The 21,746-nt window shown below is 41.5% G+C and overlaps 1 protein-coding gene across 1 annotated transcript in view; it reads right to left on the reverse strand.

The window, feature by feature from the left end:
• Window positions 1-471: 471 nt before the first annotated feature.
• TRPA1 (transient receptor potential cation channel subfamily A member 1) overlaps window positions 472-21,746 on the reverse strand; it is a 64,114-nt gene continuing 42,839 nt past the window's right edge. The window contains exons 16-29 of the mRNA XM_066264688.1: window positions 21,176-21,342; window positions 19,548-19,641; window positions 15,443-15,502; window positions 14,605-14,700; window positions 13,890-13,960; window positions 13,015-13,177; window positions 12,141-12,230; window positions 10,350-10,519; window positions 8,681-8,810; window positions 8,083-8,265; window positions 4,063-4,131; window positions 3,497-3,610; window positions 1,908-2,005; window positions 472-1,324 (exon numbers count right to left, since the gene is read on the reverse strand). Of these exons, the coding sequence (XP_066120785.1) occupies window positions 1,120-1,324; window positions 1,908-2,005; window positions 3,497-3,610; window positions 4,063-4,131; window positions 8,083-8,265; window positions 8,681-8,810; window positions 10,350-10,519; window positions 12,141-12,230; window positions 13,015-13,177; window positions 13,890-13,960; window positions 14,605-14,700; window positions 15,443-15,502; window positions 19,548-19,641; window positions 21,176-21,342 (1,710 nt within the window). The 3' untranslated portion in view covers window positions 472-1,119. The remainder of the gene's footprint in view (window positions 1,325-1,907; window positions 2,006-3,496; window positions 3,611-4,062; window positions 4,132-8,082; window positions 8,266-8,680; window positions 8,811-10,349; window positions 10,520-12,140; window positions 12,231-13,014; window positions 13,178-13,889; window positions 13,961-14,604; window positions 14,701-15,442; window positions 15,503-19,547; window positions 19,642-21,175; window positions 21,343-21,746) is intronic.

The raw sequence follows: 21,746 nt of genomic DNA on the forward strand, positions 1-21,746 counted from the left end.
AATGCATGAGCACGTGGGAGTGCCACTGTGTATGGCCTATATAAGGCTATCGGTGCTTGTGCTCAGGGGTTGCAGATGTGCAGATTGTCTGCCCGCCACTGTGAGGGACCATTCTTGCTGTTTGTTTGCCTGAGAGGTGGTTTCCCCTGCCTGTGTGCTTGTCCGCCATTGTGAGACTTTATTAAACAGAATGGCCCAACCCTTTCTGGATCCACAGTTGTTCTACTGTCTGCTCAAATCCGATGTGAACCTACCTGGCCTTGGACACTCCCTTCCTGTCTGTCTGTTTCTCTCTCCCTCTCTCTCTTGCAAAATACAATAATAAAAAGTAAAAAAAATAAAAAGAGAGAGAAGTACCTTGAAAAGATGAAGAGGCATGTGACACACTAGTAGGCGATGGAGGCATTTTTGCAAATCTCACAAAACTAAATACAATGAACACTCTCACAATAATCACTGGACTGTCTATATAGGTTTTACATTTATTATGATGATTGGCAAACAAAAAGATAAAAATAGCACATGCTATCAGTAGTAGAATCATGCATATCATAAGGTCTGTTGATTTGAGCCTCCACTCAAAGTGACATGAGGTGTGCTGGGCACAGACGGGTGGGGCCACTTACTATGATTGGAACAGAGTACAAAGGTTCTGCCCACTGGATTCCCCAACACAAAAAGCATACCAAATGACAGAACCCAATGCAATTCTTTACCCTTCAAGGCATTGCATATTATATCATTATCAATCAGGAATCCAGTACTGACTTGGGCATTCTAGTTCAAGTTACATTTACTACTCCTTATCAAAAGTGTGTTCTGGCAAACTACTTTCTACCCATTCAAATATTGAGAGGTAAAGTCCAACTTGAACATAACAGCAAGGATATCACCGATACAGAGTGAACTGACAGACAATATAACTAGAAAGAGATAGTTTACTTTGACCTAGGATGCAGGAACTATGGTTTCAAATGGAGGGAAACAGAATCAATCAGCTTTCTGCTTTTTCTTTACTCCTGACAAATGGAAAATCAGATGCAATGTGCCTGTTTGGGTTGTGAGTGGGCTATACAAGAATACATAGACGAGAAGCCCTGCCACGTCCGGCGGCTGCCGCTAAGGGCTCTGTGCTTGGGCCCTGACTGCGCTCAGCACAGAATTCCACTTGCTACTCCTTTGTTCTAACTGCTCTCTTTTGTACTTGTCTTGAAAAGAACTGTGGTTATCTTCATCCTCCGTCTCTGAGATGATCTCCATCTTCTGAATGATGAGTTTAATAAGCTCATGCTGCTTCTCCAGAAGAGAAGTCACGTCCTTCAGCCTAAAAGAACACACAGCTTTCATGAATTGATGTCAGCCCTTTGAGTGCACAGAGGCCTCGGCGCTAGAGTTGTCCTGGGTCAGATTACCTGTGCTCAGGTTACAGCCTCACGGCAGTCAGAACACATCCAAGGAGTACAGATTTTTAAAGTTTAAGTGATTTTTCCTATGGCTACAGCATTGGTTCATGGCTTATTTAATTTCTGTTCCCATTTTAAAGATGAAAACACTATTGCACAGAAAAGGTTAAGTGGCTTGAACTCAGGTAATGAACCTTAAAATTCTCACACGCCACCACTGTACACTATATAACTTTTCTGGGGATCCTCAAAATCTTTCAGAACTTGGATGTGTGGATTCAGATGGCTCATGAGGAATGATCTCAAGATACTGATTGCCGAAGTGTAACAAATAAATTGGTGAGTCTAGAAACTCACGCTTCTCAATCTACTAGCAACTTCAGTAAGTTATGGCATGCCTTAGCACCAGGAGATAAGCACCAGTATACAGTATAACCTTATACTGTGCATCATTATTTAAGAGTTTTAGGTTTTCCAAATAAAGATAAAAGGAAAAATACATACCGGTATTTCTGCTTCAATATTTCTACTTCTAAAGATGTGTCGACATTTGGTATTTCTTGTCTTGCTTCTTGGGTGCAAAAGACAGAACGAAAAATACACTGTGGAATAAAAGATTAATAGTTAGTTATTCAAGTTAACCTCGATTCAGGAACTGTGTCTTGAAAGTGTGCCACAATTCAGCTACTGAACAGCGGCTGGCTTGCAGAGATGTCTGAGAGAGAGCCAGGCCCTCAATGAGCTCACAGGCTGTCAAGAGACACAGACCTGCAGAAGGCTATATAACAAAACCATACACATTGTGACAGACGGAAGTACAAGATGTATGCATATACAGAAGGAGGAGGACACTGGAGTGGAGGATTGCTCAGGAAGAGGTTTAAGTGAGTCATTTTGATAAGGAAATTCTCATGAAAAATGTCCATTGTAAAGTGGTATTTTGTACCGGGTTGGTTGTTATTCCTCTCACGCTACTCTGCACTCTTATCTGACACAACTGAATTAATATATTTTTTGAATTTAGAGTCTTTAAACCATTGGTGGACTGGAGAGGATTGAGGGCAGGTGTGAAATGACCAGAAAGGAGGTCACGGTAGGAGTCCAGGCCAGAGGGGAGGCCACTTGCATAGACCACCCAGAAAGTCAGATGGCCTACACAGGCGATGGAGGGGTCTGAGGGGACAGGAGGAGGGAGGGGGCGTGTCAAGGCTGACATCCTGCACAGGTGGATGAAGGGTGGGTACACTGATTGATAAAGGAATTATGTAGAAGGATGGGTTTTTCACCCTTTTCCTGTAGGGAATGTCGGGAGGGAGTGATACAGGGGAGGAGTGAAGGTCATGGGCTCTCTTTGCACAAGTTTCTTTTGAACTTTAAACATGACCTTTGAGACACACCAGGGCATCAAGTAGACAGTCAGAGATAGGAGCTCAGAAAGCAAAGGAGAGCTCTAGGCCAGAAAAATCAATTGCTTAACTTCTGTGTTAGGTGGTAACTGCAACTGTGGATATGAGTGAAATCAAACAGGGAGAGAATAGTCAGAAGAAAGCCTCAGCTGAGACTCAGGATGGCTTTATCATTGTTACACTATGCAATGGAAAATTAATCTACAAAGAACTCAAAGAATATTCGCAGAGTAGAAGCCCAGAGATAGAACTTCCATTACAATGCAACGGCCTGGCTTAATCTTCATGTATTTGTGCGTACCTGTGAATATGTACATGTGCACTCTACATATGCACACAAACACACACATCTGCACATATATGTAAGTGACATGGGATTTGGAAAAGCAAAGTGTGCCTACACCATTTAAAGGATGCTTAAATGGTCCACCCACCCGGTGCTCTCACGGGGACATGGCACACATTTAATACTGAAGCTGTGGCTGAGCCACTTGGAAACGGACAGAGGTGCCTCCCTCTGCACTGCCCATCACTTTCTCAACCTGCACATTTTTTAAAAAAAAGCACAATTATTTGTTTATCGCCGACAGAGCCAAAGTGTGTCAAAAGGCAGCCTAAGGGATAAACACTGAATGAACATCAAGCAGGGTCACGTTGTTAATGTCGATGTTTGTTACATATACTTACTAACAGCCCTCTCCTGTATCTGGGCTTGTTGGGGTACACGGTGGTGAATTTCTGATCCACTTTGCGTAGGAACCAGAGTGGCAGCTTCTTCTCTAAGTTGGTGTGAAGTTCCACCTAGAGTGCATTTGGATTTATTAATAGGGATCATTCGTTAGTGCCTGGAATTCTGACACTGCACCGAAGCAATTGTTAGTTCCACCAACTAAAAACTGACCGTGTCCTGCCTGACCTACACACGAGCAGCTCGGCGGGCCATGTCCCCTGGGCCCCCAGCAGCCAGTCACCCGCCCCTGTTTTCCACCTCATCCACTGACAGGATGGGCCAGCTACCCGGTTCAACACATGCTGACATAAAAAGAGGCTCAGGCAACTTCTCAATTTCTCTGCTGAAACTGCTGTAAAATTTTTTTGTTTTCATTTTTGATTCCTTGACTACCGCAGGTACATCAGGCACAGGATGGTGTTTCTCAGTGCTGAGAAAATTCCAATAGCTGTTCTCAAAACTCAGCTGTTCTCATGTGTGCATAGTTAGGATGGTGCTGATTTCAAATAAATATGACACTTACCTGCATAGCAATCCTCTTCAACAGTGCATGCTTCTGGACCTCGGCAATGTCACCAACTGCCAGGCCAATCTGGAGCACAACACAGTGTCGAGTTACTACCTGCTTACTGGCTCACGTAAAAATGCACATAAGCCTCTGGGGACTGTGGGAGTTGGCATGACATTTACTAGTACCCTTGAAACACTTTGCTTACACTCCTTACAGAAAACTGCAAAGCCTATGTAACTCCCTAACAATGATGGCCATGTTGGTGGGTCTGCTGATCTCAAGTGTTACTGTGAGAAGTCAAGACAGACAAATTAATCTAAAATACATTTTAACTTAAAGTAACAACACTATGTTCTTTTTTGGAGAGCACAGGAGTGACAGGATCTCAAATGTGGTCCAGCCACACAGCATGGCTGGAAAGACCAGGAGAAGCTTCTTTTATTTTTTTATTTTTTTGTATTTTTCTGAAGCTAGAAACGGGGAGAGACAGTCAGACAGACTCCCACATGCGCCCGACCAGGATCCACCCGGCACGCCCACCAGAGGGCGACACTCTGCCCACCAGGGGGCAATGCTCTGCCCCTCCGGGGCATCACTCTGTTGCGACCAGAGCCACTCTAGTGCCTGGGGCGGAGGCCAAGGAGCCATCCCCAGCACCCGGGCCATCTTTGCTCCAGTGGAGCCTCGGCTGCGGGAGGGGAAGAGAGAGACAGAGAGGAAGGAGAGAGGGAGGGGTGAAGAAGCAGATGGGCGCTTCTCCTGTGTGCCCTGGCCGGGAATCGAACCCGGGGCCTCTACACGCCAGGCCGACGCTCTACCACTGAGCCAACCAGCCAGGGCCCAGGAGTAGCTTCTAAGGTGAACAAGAGTGAGTGGACATAGGAATGTTAAAGCATTGAATTGAGGGAATGAAGGAATTTATCTCATATATGTTTGGCGGATACATGTTAGGAGGCTGCAATGCTCTGTGAGCAAATAACCATCTAGATTCCATGGCTGGATAAAATTAGGTGAGGAGATGGTGTCGGCTCCCTCCCACCCGGTGCAAATTAATGACTTCCATTCACTCTTTCACTGCTAGACACTCGGTACCTGTCTATGCTGAGCCAGCCCCCTGCTTGCTGTGGCCAGAGAGGAAAAGCCAGTCCCTGCTCTCATGGGGCTCAACATCAAGGAGATTCCAGAAAAGAAGGGCTCTGTCTGTCCAGGTCCCCACCATATGCCCAGTGCTTAGAATAGTGCAGGGCAGCCCTGGCCAGATAGCTCGGTCGGTTAGAGCATCGTCTGAGGTGCAGAGCTTGCCGGTTTGATCCTCAGGTCAGGGTACATACAGGAACAGATCGATGTTTCTCTCTCTCTCCCTCTCCCCCCTTCCTCTCTCACTAAAATAACTTAAAAAAATGGTGCAGGGCACAGAGTAGGCACACAAAATAGCCACTGAATGAATGAACAGTGGAAATATACTCCAGAGTGTGTGAGCTAGCATTGAGAATCTAATAGAACCAAATAGAGTCAGCAAATAGGTTTTATTTGACAAGACAATGTTTTTGTTTTGTTTTATTTTTAAAGGGAGATTTAAAAAAAATTATTTTTACAGATTTTAGCGAGAGAAGAGGAGTGGGTGGGTGGGAGAATATCGATCTGTTCCTGTATGTGCCCTGACTATCGATCTGTTCCTGTATGTGCCCTGACTAGTAATCGAATCGGCAATCTCTGTGCTTCAAGACAATGCTCTAACCAAACGAGCTATCCAGCCAGGGCTTTTTTTTGTTATTTAACTTGCAGATTTTGAGTGGGCATTCTCTCTGGTTTAGATCAGCCCCCATCAAAACCAACTGCCTCATAACTGCTCTTTCCTTAATATTTAATAATAGCTAACATTTACTGAATGAATATCATGTTTTAAATGCTTTGTGTTAGCTCACTTCATCATCACAATAACCTAGGAAGTAGGTTGTTTGTATTTTTATCTTTCACTGAGTTGTGTCCTCAAAACTAGGATAACACAAGGAAGGGGGACCCAATTCAGATTAGAGTTACTGGGTGGGGGAGTTGGTTAAGAAAGTCTGCCCAGGGCTCTGGCTGGGTAGCTCAGTTGGTTAGAGCATCATCCCAGTGTGCCAAGGTTGTGAGTTCAATCCCTGGTCAAGGCACATACAAGAATCAACCAATGAATGCATAAATAAGTGGAACAAAGTGTCAACGTTCCTCTCTCTCTTTACAATCAAGAAGGAAGGAAGGAAGAAAGGAAGAAAGAAAGAAAGGAGGAAAAAAAGAAAAAAAGGAAGGAAGGAAAGAAGGAAGGAGTGGAGGAGGGAGGGAGGGATGGAGTGAAGGGGAGAGGGAGGGAGGGAGGGGGAGAAGGAGGGAAGAAGGGAGGGAAGAAGGAGGGAAGGAGAGAGGGAGGGAGGGAGGGAAAGTCTGCCCAGGACAGCTGATCTGGAGCTGAATGTTGAAAACTTGGAAAGAGTTAACCTCAGGTGGGAAGTTTTCCAGGAAAAGGAAGAGCCAAGCCCCGAGGCAGAACAGAGAGCCTCTCACATCCACTGAACATGTGTGTGGTGCAGGTCTGGCTGAAACCGGTGAGCAGAGAGAAGCTGGGTAAGACTTGGGTAGGATCTAGAGCACGAGGACTGTCGCGTGTTATGCTCATGGGTTTAGACTAGATTGAAGCTTTAGAAGAGTCAGAGAAAAAAATCTGAAAGAGTCACTGACAGGCCCAGCTTTTCATGATCAGAACATCACTGTAGTGATAGATAATTTGAGGGAAGGACTGCACAGAAAAAATGAGATAAGACGGAGAAACTTCAGCGTGCTGCAGCGGTGCGGCTGAAGAACCATGAGGGTGCAAGCTGGCAGGAAGTAGGCACGAGAGGCAAACATTTCCTGGAAGAACTGAGGAAAGGGGGGTGGGTGGATGAAGACTATCTTCCAGTGATCCAAGTCAGTTTGAAGGAAGGGAAGAGCATTGGCAATCTGGGCTGTGCTGGGTGGATTTTGCTCTGGGATGTGTGGGGAGAGAAGTACAGTGGGTGCTGGCACGTGGGTCCTGAGTATGTCTTTGCCGGTGCTGCTGCTAAGCAGTTCCCTTCCAGATAATGACCTTCCTAAATCCAAGGGAGTCCAAGAGAAGAGCGTGGGCTCTATATCCTTCTTTATTATTCTTTTATCTTTCCAGGTCACCAAAATAAAACTCTGAGTTGTATCAAGTATTTGAATTGAAAACATTGAGTAGTTTGTATTATTTTTTCTTTCTAGGAACACTGCCTTGCACAGTCCGTAGTGCAGAGTCAGACTCAAAAAAAAAAAAAAGTGTGTTGAATGTGTGCATACCGGAGTGAATGAATAAGGGAAAAACATATGCTGTCATGTGGCTACAGCTGAACACGGGCCGGGGATATAGTCCTGCCTATATCGGCCAGAATGCTCGTGGCTTGACAGGTTCTCTGTGAAAGAGCATGGCCATGTTGGCTAGGGGTGGCCAGCCTTTGACTGCTGTAGTCGGGGCACCTGAACACTGCAGATGCCCTTCCCACTTAAGTCTCTGGTCTGTGAGAGATTGAAGAGATGAGTTCTTCCTCCTTTACTCCATGAAGGTCTCTGCCTAACCTCTGCCCCCCTCCCCGACTACCACAAAGCGGCACCCACCATTCACCTTTACTTCCTTATTCTGCCCTATAGTTCTTTATAGCACTTACCACACCAACAAGACATCATGCTGCAGATTTTTTTATTTACTAATTTATAATCATGTGGGGACTGGCTATTAACCTGTTTGGTCCACCACTGTTTCCCAGCATGTGGATCAGTGTCTGGCATGTAGAAGATTCTTGGTAAGTATTTGCCAAGTGAGTACATCTTTGCAACTCCTGGGCCCTTGCTGTGCTGGGCACACTCCAGGCACTAAATGAATGTTGAACAAATGAATTTCATATGTGTCTCCTTTTCCCTTCATGGAGGGAGATTAAGGCCAATTATTATTAAATGCCCCAAATGATCAACAAACAGGAAATGCAAGGATAGATTACTTACAAGTAAATTCATCAGGACAATTGGGACGAACATTGTGAAGGTAATAAGTTGTAAAAAGGACAGAAGTGGATATGCCAGTTCATTTCTCAAGAACGGCTCCAGGAAGGCATCGTGGTAATTAATGTCTCCTAGCATCATGCTGAAGGTCTGGACTATGGACAGCAGGGGCGAGCTGAAAGCATCCTGAGGAAAGACGGGCGGGTAAAAATGAAATGCAAAACTTATGCAGTGAAAAACTGTTTCCTGGAGAGTAAAATGATACAAATCATATTTAAAATATTTTTGAAGTTAGAAGACTACAGCTACTAAAATACAGTGATAAACACTACTAATAAAGTGGTGATAACATCATTAAAATGATCTTTTCTGAACATTTACAAATCGTCAGGCATTACACAGAGAGTGTTTGGCAATAGAAGGAGGCATTGAATAAAACTAGGCTTTGTCTTGCAATGAAGATCATCTGAATGCCAGTATATCAGATCAAATGAAAGTATCCCACTATTGTTATTGATTTTATGTACCATTAAGACTTAAGTATAAATATATACTCCCAATATTTACAGCAATAAAACAAATCACAGGCACAGCCCCTCACCTGCACACTCAGGAGAACATAAAAGCTGAGTCCAAAGGCCAGAAGCAGGAAGATAAACACGACTGTGGACCGCAACAGAGTCTTCATAATCACCTCCAGCATGACGATGAAAATGCCACAGTTTTCAAATCTAGAAAAATTTGAAGAATTATTCACTTTTCCGGTCCAATGTATTCTGCACACTGTCAGTTCTTATCATGCATTGGCACTAGTTTTCACAGATGAGATAACGAGGTCAGTTTCAACAAGGAGACATAAGAATTCATGAACAAGCCCTGGCTGGTTGGCTCAGTGGTAGAGCGTCGGCCTGGTGTGCAAGAGTCCCAGGTTCGATTCCCGGCCAGGGCACACAGGAGAAGCGCCCATCTGCTTCTCCACCCCTCCCCCTCTCCTTCCTCTCTGTCTCTCTCTTCCCCTCCCACAGCCAAGGCTCCATTGGAGCAGAGTTGGCCCGGGTGCCGGGAATGGCTCTGTGGCCTCTGCCTCAGGGGCTAGAATGGCTCTGGATGCAACAGAGCGACGCCCCAGAGGGGCAGAACATTGCCCCCTGGTGGGCATGCCAGGTGGTTCCCGGTCGGGAGCATGTGGGAGTCTGACTGCCTCCCCGTTTCCAACTTCGGGAAAAAAAAAAATTCATGAACAGTCAAGTCTTATTTTCAAGCTATTCATTCAACCTCCTTTGTTACTTCTTTTTTTCCTTATTGTTAATGTTTATCTTTCATTGTTTTACCACCTGACCAGAATAGGAGAGAGCAATCATAGTTCCTCAGTATCAAAGGTAGTGCTAGCAGACGATAAGGAGATTAAGAGGTGGGAGCCTGGTGCATCAGTGGGGAGAGCTGAAATGAGCTCATGCCTCTGAAGGCCCCATCACAGGGCACATGCACGTGCTACACATGGCCACCTTTCAGCTCCCTGAGCTGTCCTGTGGCTCCCCCAGCAACTTTCACTGTGAAATGTTTGCATAGATAAAGAGCGTCATCTGGTCACTAACTTGTACGTTCCGTTTGGCAAAGACACCTGTTAAAAGGGGAGTCACAAGATTTTTAAAGCTGAAAGGGACCTCAGAGATCTTAGAAACTTAAGTTCCCAGAGACATCCAATAACCTGCTTAGGTCACTGATTTTGACAAAGCCAAAGGAGAGGCACTGCCTGGACCTGTCTTGAAGCCTCCTGCCTTCCAGGCCATGGTTCTTCTCACCTGATCATGTTCCTTGCAGGGGGCGGGGCTCAGCCCTATGGTAGGCACTATAGTCCTGACAACAATGCAGACCATGTGGTGGGGAAAGCCTGTCCCCAAGGGTGGAAAGCCTTTGGTAAAATGCTGACATCTGACTAACCAGCTGAGGTCTTTGGCAAGTTACTAACTCAGTGCCTCAGTTTCTTCTTTTATAAACTGTGAGTAATAATATTTACCTGTTATTATCAGAAGAGTATGAGAAATAACATATTTAACTCAATGTTAGCAATTGTGAGAGGTAGCGAAGCTTAGCCCTGAACTCCAAACCTCCCTCCCCTAATTCCTTAATAAGTATATAAAAGACATCTTCACAGCCTACAATAATTGGAAAAGGAATAAGCCAGTTACACATTTATGGGACTGATAATAGTTCTTCTTTTGATATTAAACACACCTAAACGATGTAGAAATCATTCAAGCCAGTTTTACCTCTGAAGATACATTAAGAAGTTCATCCAAGAGAAGTAAATAGCAATTGCTCCACATTGCCACTGCACATGAGCTGGTATACCAACAAACAAAGGCAACACAAAAATGATGCTTGTTGTATAGATAACCCATTCAATTGCATTGCTGTTATCCAAAAAGTAATTTCTTTTCTGGGGTTGAAAAAAAATGAAGAATTACAACATGCAGAGATCAAGACCTGACATTTTACAGATGGTTACATATGTGTAACCAGTCACAACAGTTTTCTGGCTGCAGCTGGGGAGTTCAGGACCAAGGAGCCAGCTCCTGCCACCCGGGATTGAACTCAGAGTCCTGGGTACACATCATTGTTTGAGGTGGCCCAGCCTTTTCTGTTGACCTGGCACTTAGGGAGTCAGACATGTAAGGAGAGGCTACAAGTTTCTGGACTTCCCCCAAAGAGTTCATTCCATCTTAAGGAAAAATGCAGGGGGACTGTGGGTTGGTTTAGTAATTCCTTTTTGCCTGTATCTGAACAAGCACGTGGAGCTCTCAGGATGCAAAGCAACTAACACTACTTCTGAGGAGGTTTGAGATTGGTGCTGACTCAATCACCATAACTATATATTTGGTGTATTTTCTTAATGACGTCATGGAGAGTAAACCACTTAAATATCAAGAAGAAAATGTGGAGACCACATCTTTCATTCTCTCGTTTCAACAATAAAAATGACAAGAGATCGCATTTCCACAATGAAAATGATAGAAAGATACTAAATAATATGCCCTAAATCATTTAACATACAATGGAACAATACAGTCTTAACTTTCAGAACTGTGACAATTTACTGAAAGTATATACATAGAAAAGTACTTGCCATGTATATTGTAAGACAAATGCAAAGCACTATTATCATGCAAATACCCAAAGCTTATATTATGTAACAAGGTAAAGTATTACAGACAATGAGGTATTGTGGATAAGGCATTTAACATAAAAAATAACATTGACAAAAAGTATACCCCAAACATGAGTAATAGAAGACTTAGAAATTAAAGATTTGATGCCATTTATCAACCAAAGCAAGGATCTGCAGATAATTTATATCATTCCTGCATCTGATTTGAACTTGGTTCATCCATTTTAAAAAGGAAAGTAGTAAGTAACAGTTACGCTTTAAAAAGTTCACAAATGTTATTATAACTTGAAATTTTATCCAATAAAAAATATTTGTTTTAGGAAAGGAATTCAAAGAAAAACACATTTGAAATGGTGTCTTGGCCCAATTAAGTTCTTTATAAACATGTTCAAAAATATCAAATTCAAAATCTAATTTTTTTGCCTTTTTATTGAATTTATTGGGGTGACATTGGTTAGCAAAATTATACAGGCTTCAGGCGCACAGTTCTACAGCAGATCTCTGTACACTGTACTGTGTGTCCACGCCCCCCCCAAGTCAGGTCTCTGCTCATCACTATCTATCCCCCTACACCTACCTCCACCTTCCCTCGCCTCTTTCCCCCTTACAATGGCAAGTTCTTTGTAGCCAGACAGACCCACATGAACTTTGTCAGTCTGGAACATTTCTGCTTCAGGTGTGCCAGACAGGCCCATCCAGTGCAGGGAGTGTATCTAAAACCATATGATTTCTACAGTTTGAAAAGTTTAAGCTTGGTATTTCCCATCTATACATTTGTCAAGGTATGTGATTTTATTCTGACATACCCTGTTTCCATAATAGTCTAGCAATTCATTTATGTTCTAGATATTAAAATATTTTCAACTTTAGAGATATAAAATGCATTGTTTACCTGTTGGCAAATTTGGCCCACTTCTTTGCAATATCCAAATAAACTTGATAAAAAAACTAAAATCATACAAACTTTTATAGCATATGAATTCTGAAACAAAAAATAATGTGAGACAAGCACTTATAAGGATATACATTAAAACAACACTAATTTCTTAATAATTCCCACGATTAAGTATTTTCTTTTGCTCCACTTCTATATACTGTCCATATTTGCTTCAAACAGAATATTGTGATGCCAATGTAAAGATGGCATATATAAATTTCATAATGTCCTAATTAAGAGAGGTTCAAAAATTGCCAATTGAAAACTAAAGGCATATGAACCTAAAGACCTATATAAAAAATTATTATACTCTGGTAAAATACACATGCTATGAAATTTACCATTTTAAGAGTTTTACATTTTATATGTATATTATATTTACATTTTTAAGTGTACAACTCTGTGGGTTGAGTACATTCACAGGGTTATACACCATCACTGCCATCTAGTTCCATAACTTTTCATCACCCCAGATGGAAACCCTGTATCCACTAACGAACACTCCCCACAGTCCCTGGCGGCTACAAATCTGCTTTCTTGTACACCAAATTTAAAGTTTTGTACTTCAGCATTTAAGCTAGCATCTCATACATGTCAATCCCTTTAATTTCCAAACTCATTTACTGACCTATTTATTTATATTTGCTCTCATTCCACAAAGGATTTTAGGAGAAATTGCTACCCTATATGAATTTTATAGGCTATTTATAATCATCAAACTCCTGGTATTTCAAACTTATTATGGGGTTAGTATTTCTAAGGAATAAAACACACTTTTTATAATCTTTTCTTTTAAAAAGTTGAAATATGAAAAGCAGTGGAAAAATACCTTGGTGTCTAATATTTCTAAATGATCACTGGTTTCATTGATGATTCCGGTTGAGTTGAAAGCTGTGCCTGGCTTTATATTGACGACCAGAAAGGTCATAGGCAGGAGACCGAGGCAGTAAGATCCTAGGTTCAAAATATGGGCTCTGAACCCATAAGCCATCCTACAAAAAAATAGGTAAACCATAATTGAGATATTTCAACAAAAAATATTTCCTTAGGATACCTGTGGACAAGTAGTTATGATCCCTGTCAGAAGTCTACTTGATAAATCCACTGTACTTTGGAACCAAGAAGATCTTTGAATTCATCTTTATTTCTAAAAAAAAATGAATGTTAACTACTCAGTAAATAATGACTTACTTAAAATCTCCCCAATTAGTGGAAAAGCGGAGGCATTAGCTCATCTCTCTGACTATATGCTGATGGCTCTGCCAGGGACACACCTCTCACTTCATTCATGTCCTCTGAACCGAAGGGCCCAGGAACACCTCTCATTGTCTCATAAAATATATCATTTCATGTCAAATTAAACAATATCATCATTAAAATTTTTTCCATTGATGTGAGAGAGAGGTACAGGGGGAGAGAGAGAGAGAGAGAGAGAGAGAGAGAGAGAGAGAAGCATCAACTCATTGTTCCACTTAGTTGTTCCAAACCTGCCACCTCAGCACGCCGTGATGACATTCTATCCAGTGAGCCACTCAGCCAGAGCCAATATCATTTTAATACCAAAATATGCCTTCAACACATCTTCTTCAAAGTATAAAATATTAAAAATATGTAACATTAATATACCAGTAAAACATTTATTTAGAAGACTTTTAATAAATTTAATGGGCATATCATTAAAAAGAAATACTACCTAATACCCACCATTTCATAAGTAAATATTCTTTACACACAGGATGGTTGAGCAGCTCTATGCGGTTATGTTGTACCATTACCTGAGAAATAAGAAAAGATCAATAAAAATGCAATCATATTAAGCTATCAAGTATAAACTAAGCTTTTTGTTGGCTAGCTTTACAACTTTTTTTGATATTATACAAGTAACAATGGTTTGTTTTAGAAAAATTTGAGCCTGAAGTGTGGTGGTACTCTGGATAAAGTGTTGACCTGGAATGCTGAGATCTCTGGTTCAAAATCCCGGACTTGCCCGGTCAAGGCACATATGAGAAGCAACTACCATGAGATAATGCTTTCTGTTCCCCCTTCTCCTATCTCTAAAATCAATAAATAAAATATTTTTTAAAAAGAAAAGGAAATAAATTTTAAAAACCAAAAATTATATCAAGAATGTATTTAAAAGAAAAAAACAACACAAGCTAGAGAGAACCATTTTATAGTGATGCAAGTATTTGATCCAGTTTGTCTCCTTCAATTTCTCACTAGTTGAACTACCATAAGATTTTCAATCTTACACAAATTATAACAAGAAAGGGAATTAAAGATAAATATGCAAGAGCTACACCCTTGGTCTTTTCTTGAAGAAAGGTTAACTTTCTAGAAGGATTTTAAAGTACACATAATAGTGCGGGCACCCAGAGCCCTTGTAGAAACTAGCTGATAAGGAAAACACTGGACTTACATTGATGGTTGTGAGAGGCTCATATGTGATATCCTGCGTAGGGGACTTTTTTGTGAACTCTAGTGGACACTGAAGATATCTGAAATTATAGTCGATCTGTAGATGATATATTTTTTAAAATTGCAGTTTAGTATAGACCCCCAAACTGTTCTTGACAAATCACATACTCAAGCCTATAATTCTGCTGAAAATTTAGTGATTCAGGTAAGGTTGAATCATTTTATGCAAACAAAAGTAAATTAAGTTCTTGCATATTAGCCTGGCCTGTGTTGGTACAATGTATAGAATTTCAACCTGAACACTGAGGTGGCGGGTTCAAAACCCTGGGCACGCCCATTCAAAGCACATATAAGCAAGTGATCCATGAACAACTAAAGTGAAGCAACTATGAGTTGATTCTTTTCATTCCCCACCTCTCTCCCACTTCTCTCTATAAAATTAATAAATAAAATCTCTTTAAAAAGTTACTGCATATTAGTTTAAAAATATCAGTATTCTAGAAGGCTGTTATTCGATTGATTTTTAACTCATAGTCATGGAAAAAGATGAAATCTCAAAAGATCACTTAGACCTTTTAGAACTTCATTCTTCAGCAATACTATGTAAGAAAATAAAGACTAGAAGTAACCCTAAATAACGCTATTAGAAACAATTAAAACATGGAGGGGCCGAATAGCTAAGGGAGACATTGTCTCATAAATAGGTAATATAGTAATATGACAAAGGAAGACAATAATTACCATTGTTTGAGACTGTGGAACTTTACTAACATTTTTTAATATTCTTTAAAGAATTATAATAAAATAAACTTAAATTTATTATGATAAAATAAGCTTACGTGGTAGTCTAGGCGGGACTTGTCTTCCGTTGAGGGCGTCATGCAGCAATCTAAAAGTACCTTTGAGAGGAAAGACGGTTAAAACATTAGGCCGGAGAGGAGACGGGGGACAGGATTTGATCCCATTTCTAAGAACACCTGAGACATTCCCTTTCACTCCTCTACTTCCTGCACCTCCAAGATATGTTATTCAGAAACAAGTTTAGAAAATAAAATGTTGCATCTGCCACTGCAATGCCTCAGAAATACAAGAGGTTCAGAAAAATAACCATGTACTTGAGAAGCAAATCGCATTACTAAGATTTGAGTAAGAAATATTCCACTAGCTTTGCCTAAGATTTTATGTCTTTCTGGGCTTCTAGAGAATATACAGAGACCATTTAAGGATTCTTTTGCTCAACATCTTGTAGAGATAATTTATTGTCCCCAGTCAGCTTTCAACTGAGCCCTGGGGTCTTTCTTTGGCCAGTGTTCCATCTGCATTGCCCGAGCCTAAAGTACCTGTTGGCTTCCGAACCTCACTGCTGCGCAGCACTGGCCAAGTACCAGCCTAGAGCAGCACGGACAGGCTAGTGGGGGAAAGAAATTATGGGGAGAAGTACTGCAGGCCCTCCAGATGCTTTACAGAGGAAGAGACAATGCTTAAGGGGTCATTAGAGTCTCCCCTAGGGTGTGTGGGAATAAACTTTTTTGTGGGGTCCTTGGCTATATAAACTATTTAAGGCACTCCAAATCTGTTTGCTGGTACATTTCTGGTGTCCTAAGTTCACATCTCAAGAAAGAAATACTACCCAGTCAGGCTGCCCTCCTGACCTCATATTTGGACACAGGACCCCAGATGACCCCATCAGTGTGTCGCCCAGAACTCCTGAGGCATCTGGTTAACCCCACCTGAAGGACACAAGGGTGAAGGATTGGACAGCAGCCTGCAGAGGAAAGTCAGGGAGCCAGGCCCACTGGGCCTTAAGAAATTGCAAGGACATCTCCATTGGTGATGAAGTAGTGGTACTAGAGGTCATAACAGGCATCATAAAAAATAAAGACAAAACTAGTCAACAGTTCTGTGTAAGCCAGACTCAGAGAAGCAGGTCCAGCTGTTACGGTTTGAGAGCTTTGGGGAAATCAGCACAGGCACAGTAAAGGTGGGGCAGCCTGGGGAGGGGGGAGCACAAGGAGAGGTTGTGTAAGTTACTCAAATGTGTGCTGTGAGGCCAAACTAAAACACCTGGAAGTTTTCTTATTTAAAAAAAAATTTAGCCCTGGCCAGTTGGCTCAGTAGTGGAGCATCAGGCTGGCATCTGGATGTCCTGGGTTTGATTCCCAATCAGGGCACACAGAAGAAGCACCCATCTGCTTCTCCACCCCTCCCCTCCCCCTCTCGCTTCTCTCTCTCTCTCTCTCTCTCTCTCTCTCTCTCCCCTCCTGCAGCCATGGTTCCATTGGAACGAATTGGCTCTGTGTGCTGAGGATGGCTCCATGGCCTCCGCCTCAGGCACTAAGAAGAGCTCAGTTGCAGAGCAATGCAACAACGCCCCAGAAAGGCAAATCATTGCCCTCTAGCGAACTTGCCAGGTGGATCCAGGTCGGGATGCATGTGGAAGTCTGTCTCTCTGCCTCCCCTTCTCTCAATAAAAAAAAATTTACAATTCTAAAATACTACAAAGTCATTATAGAAAACTAACTAAAAAATATATGGGAGTATAAAGAAGAGAAAAAAAGCCAATAACCCCCAATCTGTAATAATTTTAAATATTTTAATATATTTTTTCAATTCTTTTCTATGTTTTCTATATGTGAATATTTCTAATACTTTATTATTAATAATACTGCAGAAAACATCATTATATATAAAACTGTCTGTCCCTCTTATTATTTATTGGGACAGATTCCAACAACTGGAATTACTGAGCAAGAAAGTCTGAGATCATTTTTAATCCCGAATATTTATATGCTATGCCCTTTGATGAAATTTATAAAACTAAAATGCTAATCTATGAACTGGACCTGCTCTCATATCCGTTGTATATTATGAAGAAAAAATGCACATGAGACACTCAGCAAATACTAAGAGCATACTGAATAAACAAACACAGTGTTAGTAGTGAGAGTACTAATAACCGCTAAGCAGTGTAAGAATAATAGAATGTGTAATATAGACTAAGCACTATCCCAAATACATTAACTATTTTACCTCTAACTTCTGTAATCACTTTGCAAGATCAGTGTCAGCACCATTGCTTTAGAGCTAACAAAAATAAAATCAAAACGAAGCTCAAAGAGGTGAAATATCTTGCCTAGAGCAGCACAGCAAGAGGCAAAGTCAGGACTAAACTCTAGGGCCACGGAGCTCTAAATCTACTTTGCTGACTCCTCTAGTATTTGAATTTATTTTCCCCAGTGGGTGACATTCAAAGTCGCTCCTCTTTTCTTAATTATTATCCGTCTGTTCCAGTTCTCAAGTCTCAGCTTTGCCAGGAGGTCTTATATATCTGCATCCTTTAACAGTCAGTGCTCAGCATTTGCAGGTGTTGCTCTCATAGTGGGCACCCAGCCATGTGCCGGGCCGAACCCAGCACCGCAGTCCCACATTCCCAGGCCCGTAGAGGCCAGGCTAGCAGTGTAAACAAAGGACTATGCCAGCCTCAGCGCTCTTTCCTATTGTTCTTGAAATGTTGGCTCTCCTTGGGCTGGCTTTTGTCTTCATGGTTTGGGTTTTTTTGTAATTTTATTTTTTTATTGAATTTATTGGGGTTATATTGATTATAAAATTATATAGGTTTCAGGTGTGCAGTTCTATAACCCATCATCTGTGTATTGCATTGTGTGTTCACCACCCCAAGCCAAGTATCCTTCCATCACCATCTATCCCCCTGGACCTTCTCCGACCTCCCATCTCTCAGACCCCCCTTTCCCTCTGGTAATCACCATACTGCTGTCTCTGGGTATAGTTGGTATTTTTTTTATTTTGCTTAATCCCTTCATCTTTTTTTTTTCTTTCAAGTTTTGTTTTTTTATTTTTTAGATTTTATTTATTCATTTCTTAGAGAGAGGAGACAGAGAGAGAAAGAGAGAGAGAGAGAGAGAGAGAGAGAAAGAGAAAAGGGGGGGGAGGAGCAGAAAGCATCAACTCCACATGTGCCTTGACCAGGCGAGCCCGGGGTTTCGAACTGGCGACCTCAGCGTTCCAGGTCGATGCTCTTACCCACTGCGCCACCGCAGGTCAGGCCCCCTTCACCTTTTTACCCAGCCTTCCAACTCCCAACCCCTCTAACAGCTGTGAGCCTGTTCTCTGTATTTATGAGTCTGTTTCTATTTCATGTTAGTTTGTTTTGTTCATTAGATTCCACATATAAGTGAAATCATATGGTACTTGTCTTTCTCTGACTGGCTTATTTCACTTAGCATAATACTCTCCAAGTTCATCTGTGCTGTTGCCAAAGGTAAGATTTCCTTCTTTTTCACTCTCCACAGCTTGGGTAGAGGCACATATAGAGAAATATCACTCTACTGCAAGGAAAGCAATTGCAGAAGAAAGACAATAATGGCAACCAACACCTGGTATTAGAGCTGCAATACAAAAGGAGGAAGCGGGGTGTGAGCGATGGGAGGGTGCTTGACCATCTGAAGGAAGCAGCTGCTACTCACTGCTCAGCAGTTTGTGCTGTGCACAGATAGGCAAAGTCACCAGATGTTCTGATTTGTACAGGATGCTAGATATCTGGATCCTTAAGGGAAGCCTCCTAGTTTTAAATGTTAGCAACTGATGCAAATTTGAAACAATTTAAACATGCATTTCGTTAAAAACACATCTAGAAGATCTGTGCAGCTAGCAACCACCATTTGTAGCCTCTGCTCTGACTTGGATTATTTGAGTAAAAAAATTGTTGCCTATACTTTCCATATTCCACATAACAACTAACAGGATTCTTTACTCCAAGTTGATTCTTAAATACTTGTTGGCTAACTTCTTTTATAGTGTATGGAAAACTAGAAACTAAAGATGGAAACTACTATTATTTAGGTTGTGATTACAATAATAAATCCTCACATTATATTCTATGCCAAGATATACCCAGAAGTTTTGTTTATTGTTTAGAGAGCTTACTTTCATGCATTCAGGGAGGTATTCTACCATTTCCATGACTGGACATTTATAACTTGGAGAATTATGACTAAAAACTGCAAGACAGTCTTCCCATCTGGAAAAAAATAAAATAACACAAATATTTATTCTTCTGTTCTTCACAACTACAAAGCTACCAGTTAATATATTCAAGATCCTATCTTTATGAGAAACCTAAGTTGGTTCCAGTGGAACCAATATTTGAAGCAAGATGAATCCATGAATAAAGCCCTTGTCCACTAATGGAAATTAGAAATGTGGGCAAATTCCAGGATGGCTGTTATCATTGCTGTTCTCTTTCTCTAAATGCCTTCTAAAGGAAGTAGACTTTTGTCTTCTTTTCCTTCAGAGCTCATAAGCTGGTCATGTTGGGTAGAGATATTCACACACATACAATAGGAACACAATACAATTCTGGGCATAGAATATTTTATTTTTAATCCATGTATACATCATGTATTGAACTGAACTACAAAATAAAGTGTCAAGTGTATGAACAAGCATGGGTTCTGCCAGAATACTGCAATCTGCCCCTTTCTTCATTTCTGTCTTATCATAAAGATAACAAGATACTTGTAATAGCAAGGAGGAAACAGATCTACAACAGGAAGTAAAGAAGAGCCTATTTTCCTCCAAGAGCCTATCTCTGTTATAGGAGACTATTTCTAAAAACTACTAAAATTTTCTGTTAACCCTATCAGTAAAATCCATCTATTGTAGAATATCTGCGTAATCAGTAGAAAACTTCTGACTGCACATGTGCACCAATGATGCTTCAGAAGAAAGATCAGCAGGGAATCTGCAGCCTGTCTGATGCTCAAATGCTAAAAAACACAGGCCTTGTGTGCCTTGAGCATGAGATCAGTCACCTCTGTGTCCACGACTGGGTGACATTGCACCCTTGCATATATCTGTCTGTGATTTACATAGAAAAACTTATGCCCAAGAAGTGGGACAGACTTCATCGTTACAACTTGTGGGAATCTGGTTCAAAAACCCACCACCGCAAATGATCACCCGTTAATGGAAATTTCCTTAAATGACACTGGTAACAACAACCATCTTGGAAAGTATTTTCACCAACATCCAGGTTGGGCGTTTCTGTTGGCAAGAGAGCATTGGGGAAGTTCAGATAGGGCAGGGCACTGTCATCTGCTTGACCATGACCATGGTGCCAGACACTAGACATGCCTGAACCCCCGAGTCTCCCAAGGCAGCATGAGGGCAGTCAAGCTCCCATGACTTAGAAATGGAAACTGGCGACCAGAAAGGTCAAGTAAAATGTCTGCTGTCACCCAAAGAGTTCATTACAAATTTTATGTAAACAACTGACATTTAAAAAATGTTGAGCCCTAGTCAGATAGCTCTGCTGGTTAGTGTCATCCCAAAATGCATCATTTATGGGTTCGATTCCTGGTCAGGGCACATACATGAACAGATTGATGTTTCTGTCTCTCTCTTCCTCTTCCTAAAATCAATAAATACATTTTTTTTAAAATGTTGATTAACAGCTGAAATATATTCTCTTTCTCCTTCTGTTTCCTCTCAGGTTGGGAACCATCCCTCATGAGAGCAGACACTTAATGACAGTGGACAGGAGGACAGCGTACCTTTTGTTTCTGATGGTCGTAAGAACCACGTCCTTCCTCTTGTTGTGAATGGCAACATGCAGAAAGGAGGCGTGCTGCTTGTTCAGGACAATGTCAGCGTCGTAGCTCAGAAGGAGGGCGACAGCTTTCGCGTGGCCTTCCCTCGCAGCAAAGTGAAGTGCTGTGTTCTTTTAGAGAAAACAGAACAGGGAAACCAGTACCAATGGTGAGTCATCCCTTGGCTATTTTAGTGCCAGGTTTCAACATTTAACTGCTTAAAAGAAATTACTAACAAAACTAACCATTTAATATCAATATACATAAAAATTAAAACTGGTGTTCAGAGTCAAGTTTCAAAATACAGTAAGGATTTTATAGTTCAGATACAGCGCTGTTTGTGAGCTGGGGGTGGGGTCTGTGTATGGAGGTGAATTCCAGGTGGTGGTTTTGCTTTGTTTTTGCAGTGGGATGAGTCTATGAGGTCAAAGGACAAGCTGTCAGGGTGAGGGTGCTGGGATGAACGCAGGAGAGAACACTTCCAGGAAATCTATCATTTTGTAGAGCAGCGGTTCCCAGATTTTACGTTTTTACA

The sequence above is a fragment of the Saccopteryx bilineata genome, chromosome 3 (assembly GCF_036850765.1).
Source record: "Saccopteryx bilineata isolate mSacBil1 chromosome 3, mSacBil1_pri_phased_curated, whole genome shotgun sequence".
NCBI lineage: Eukaryota > Metazoa > Chordata > Mammalia > Chiroptera > Emballonuridae > Saccopteryx > Saccopteryx bilineata.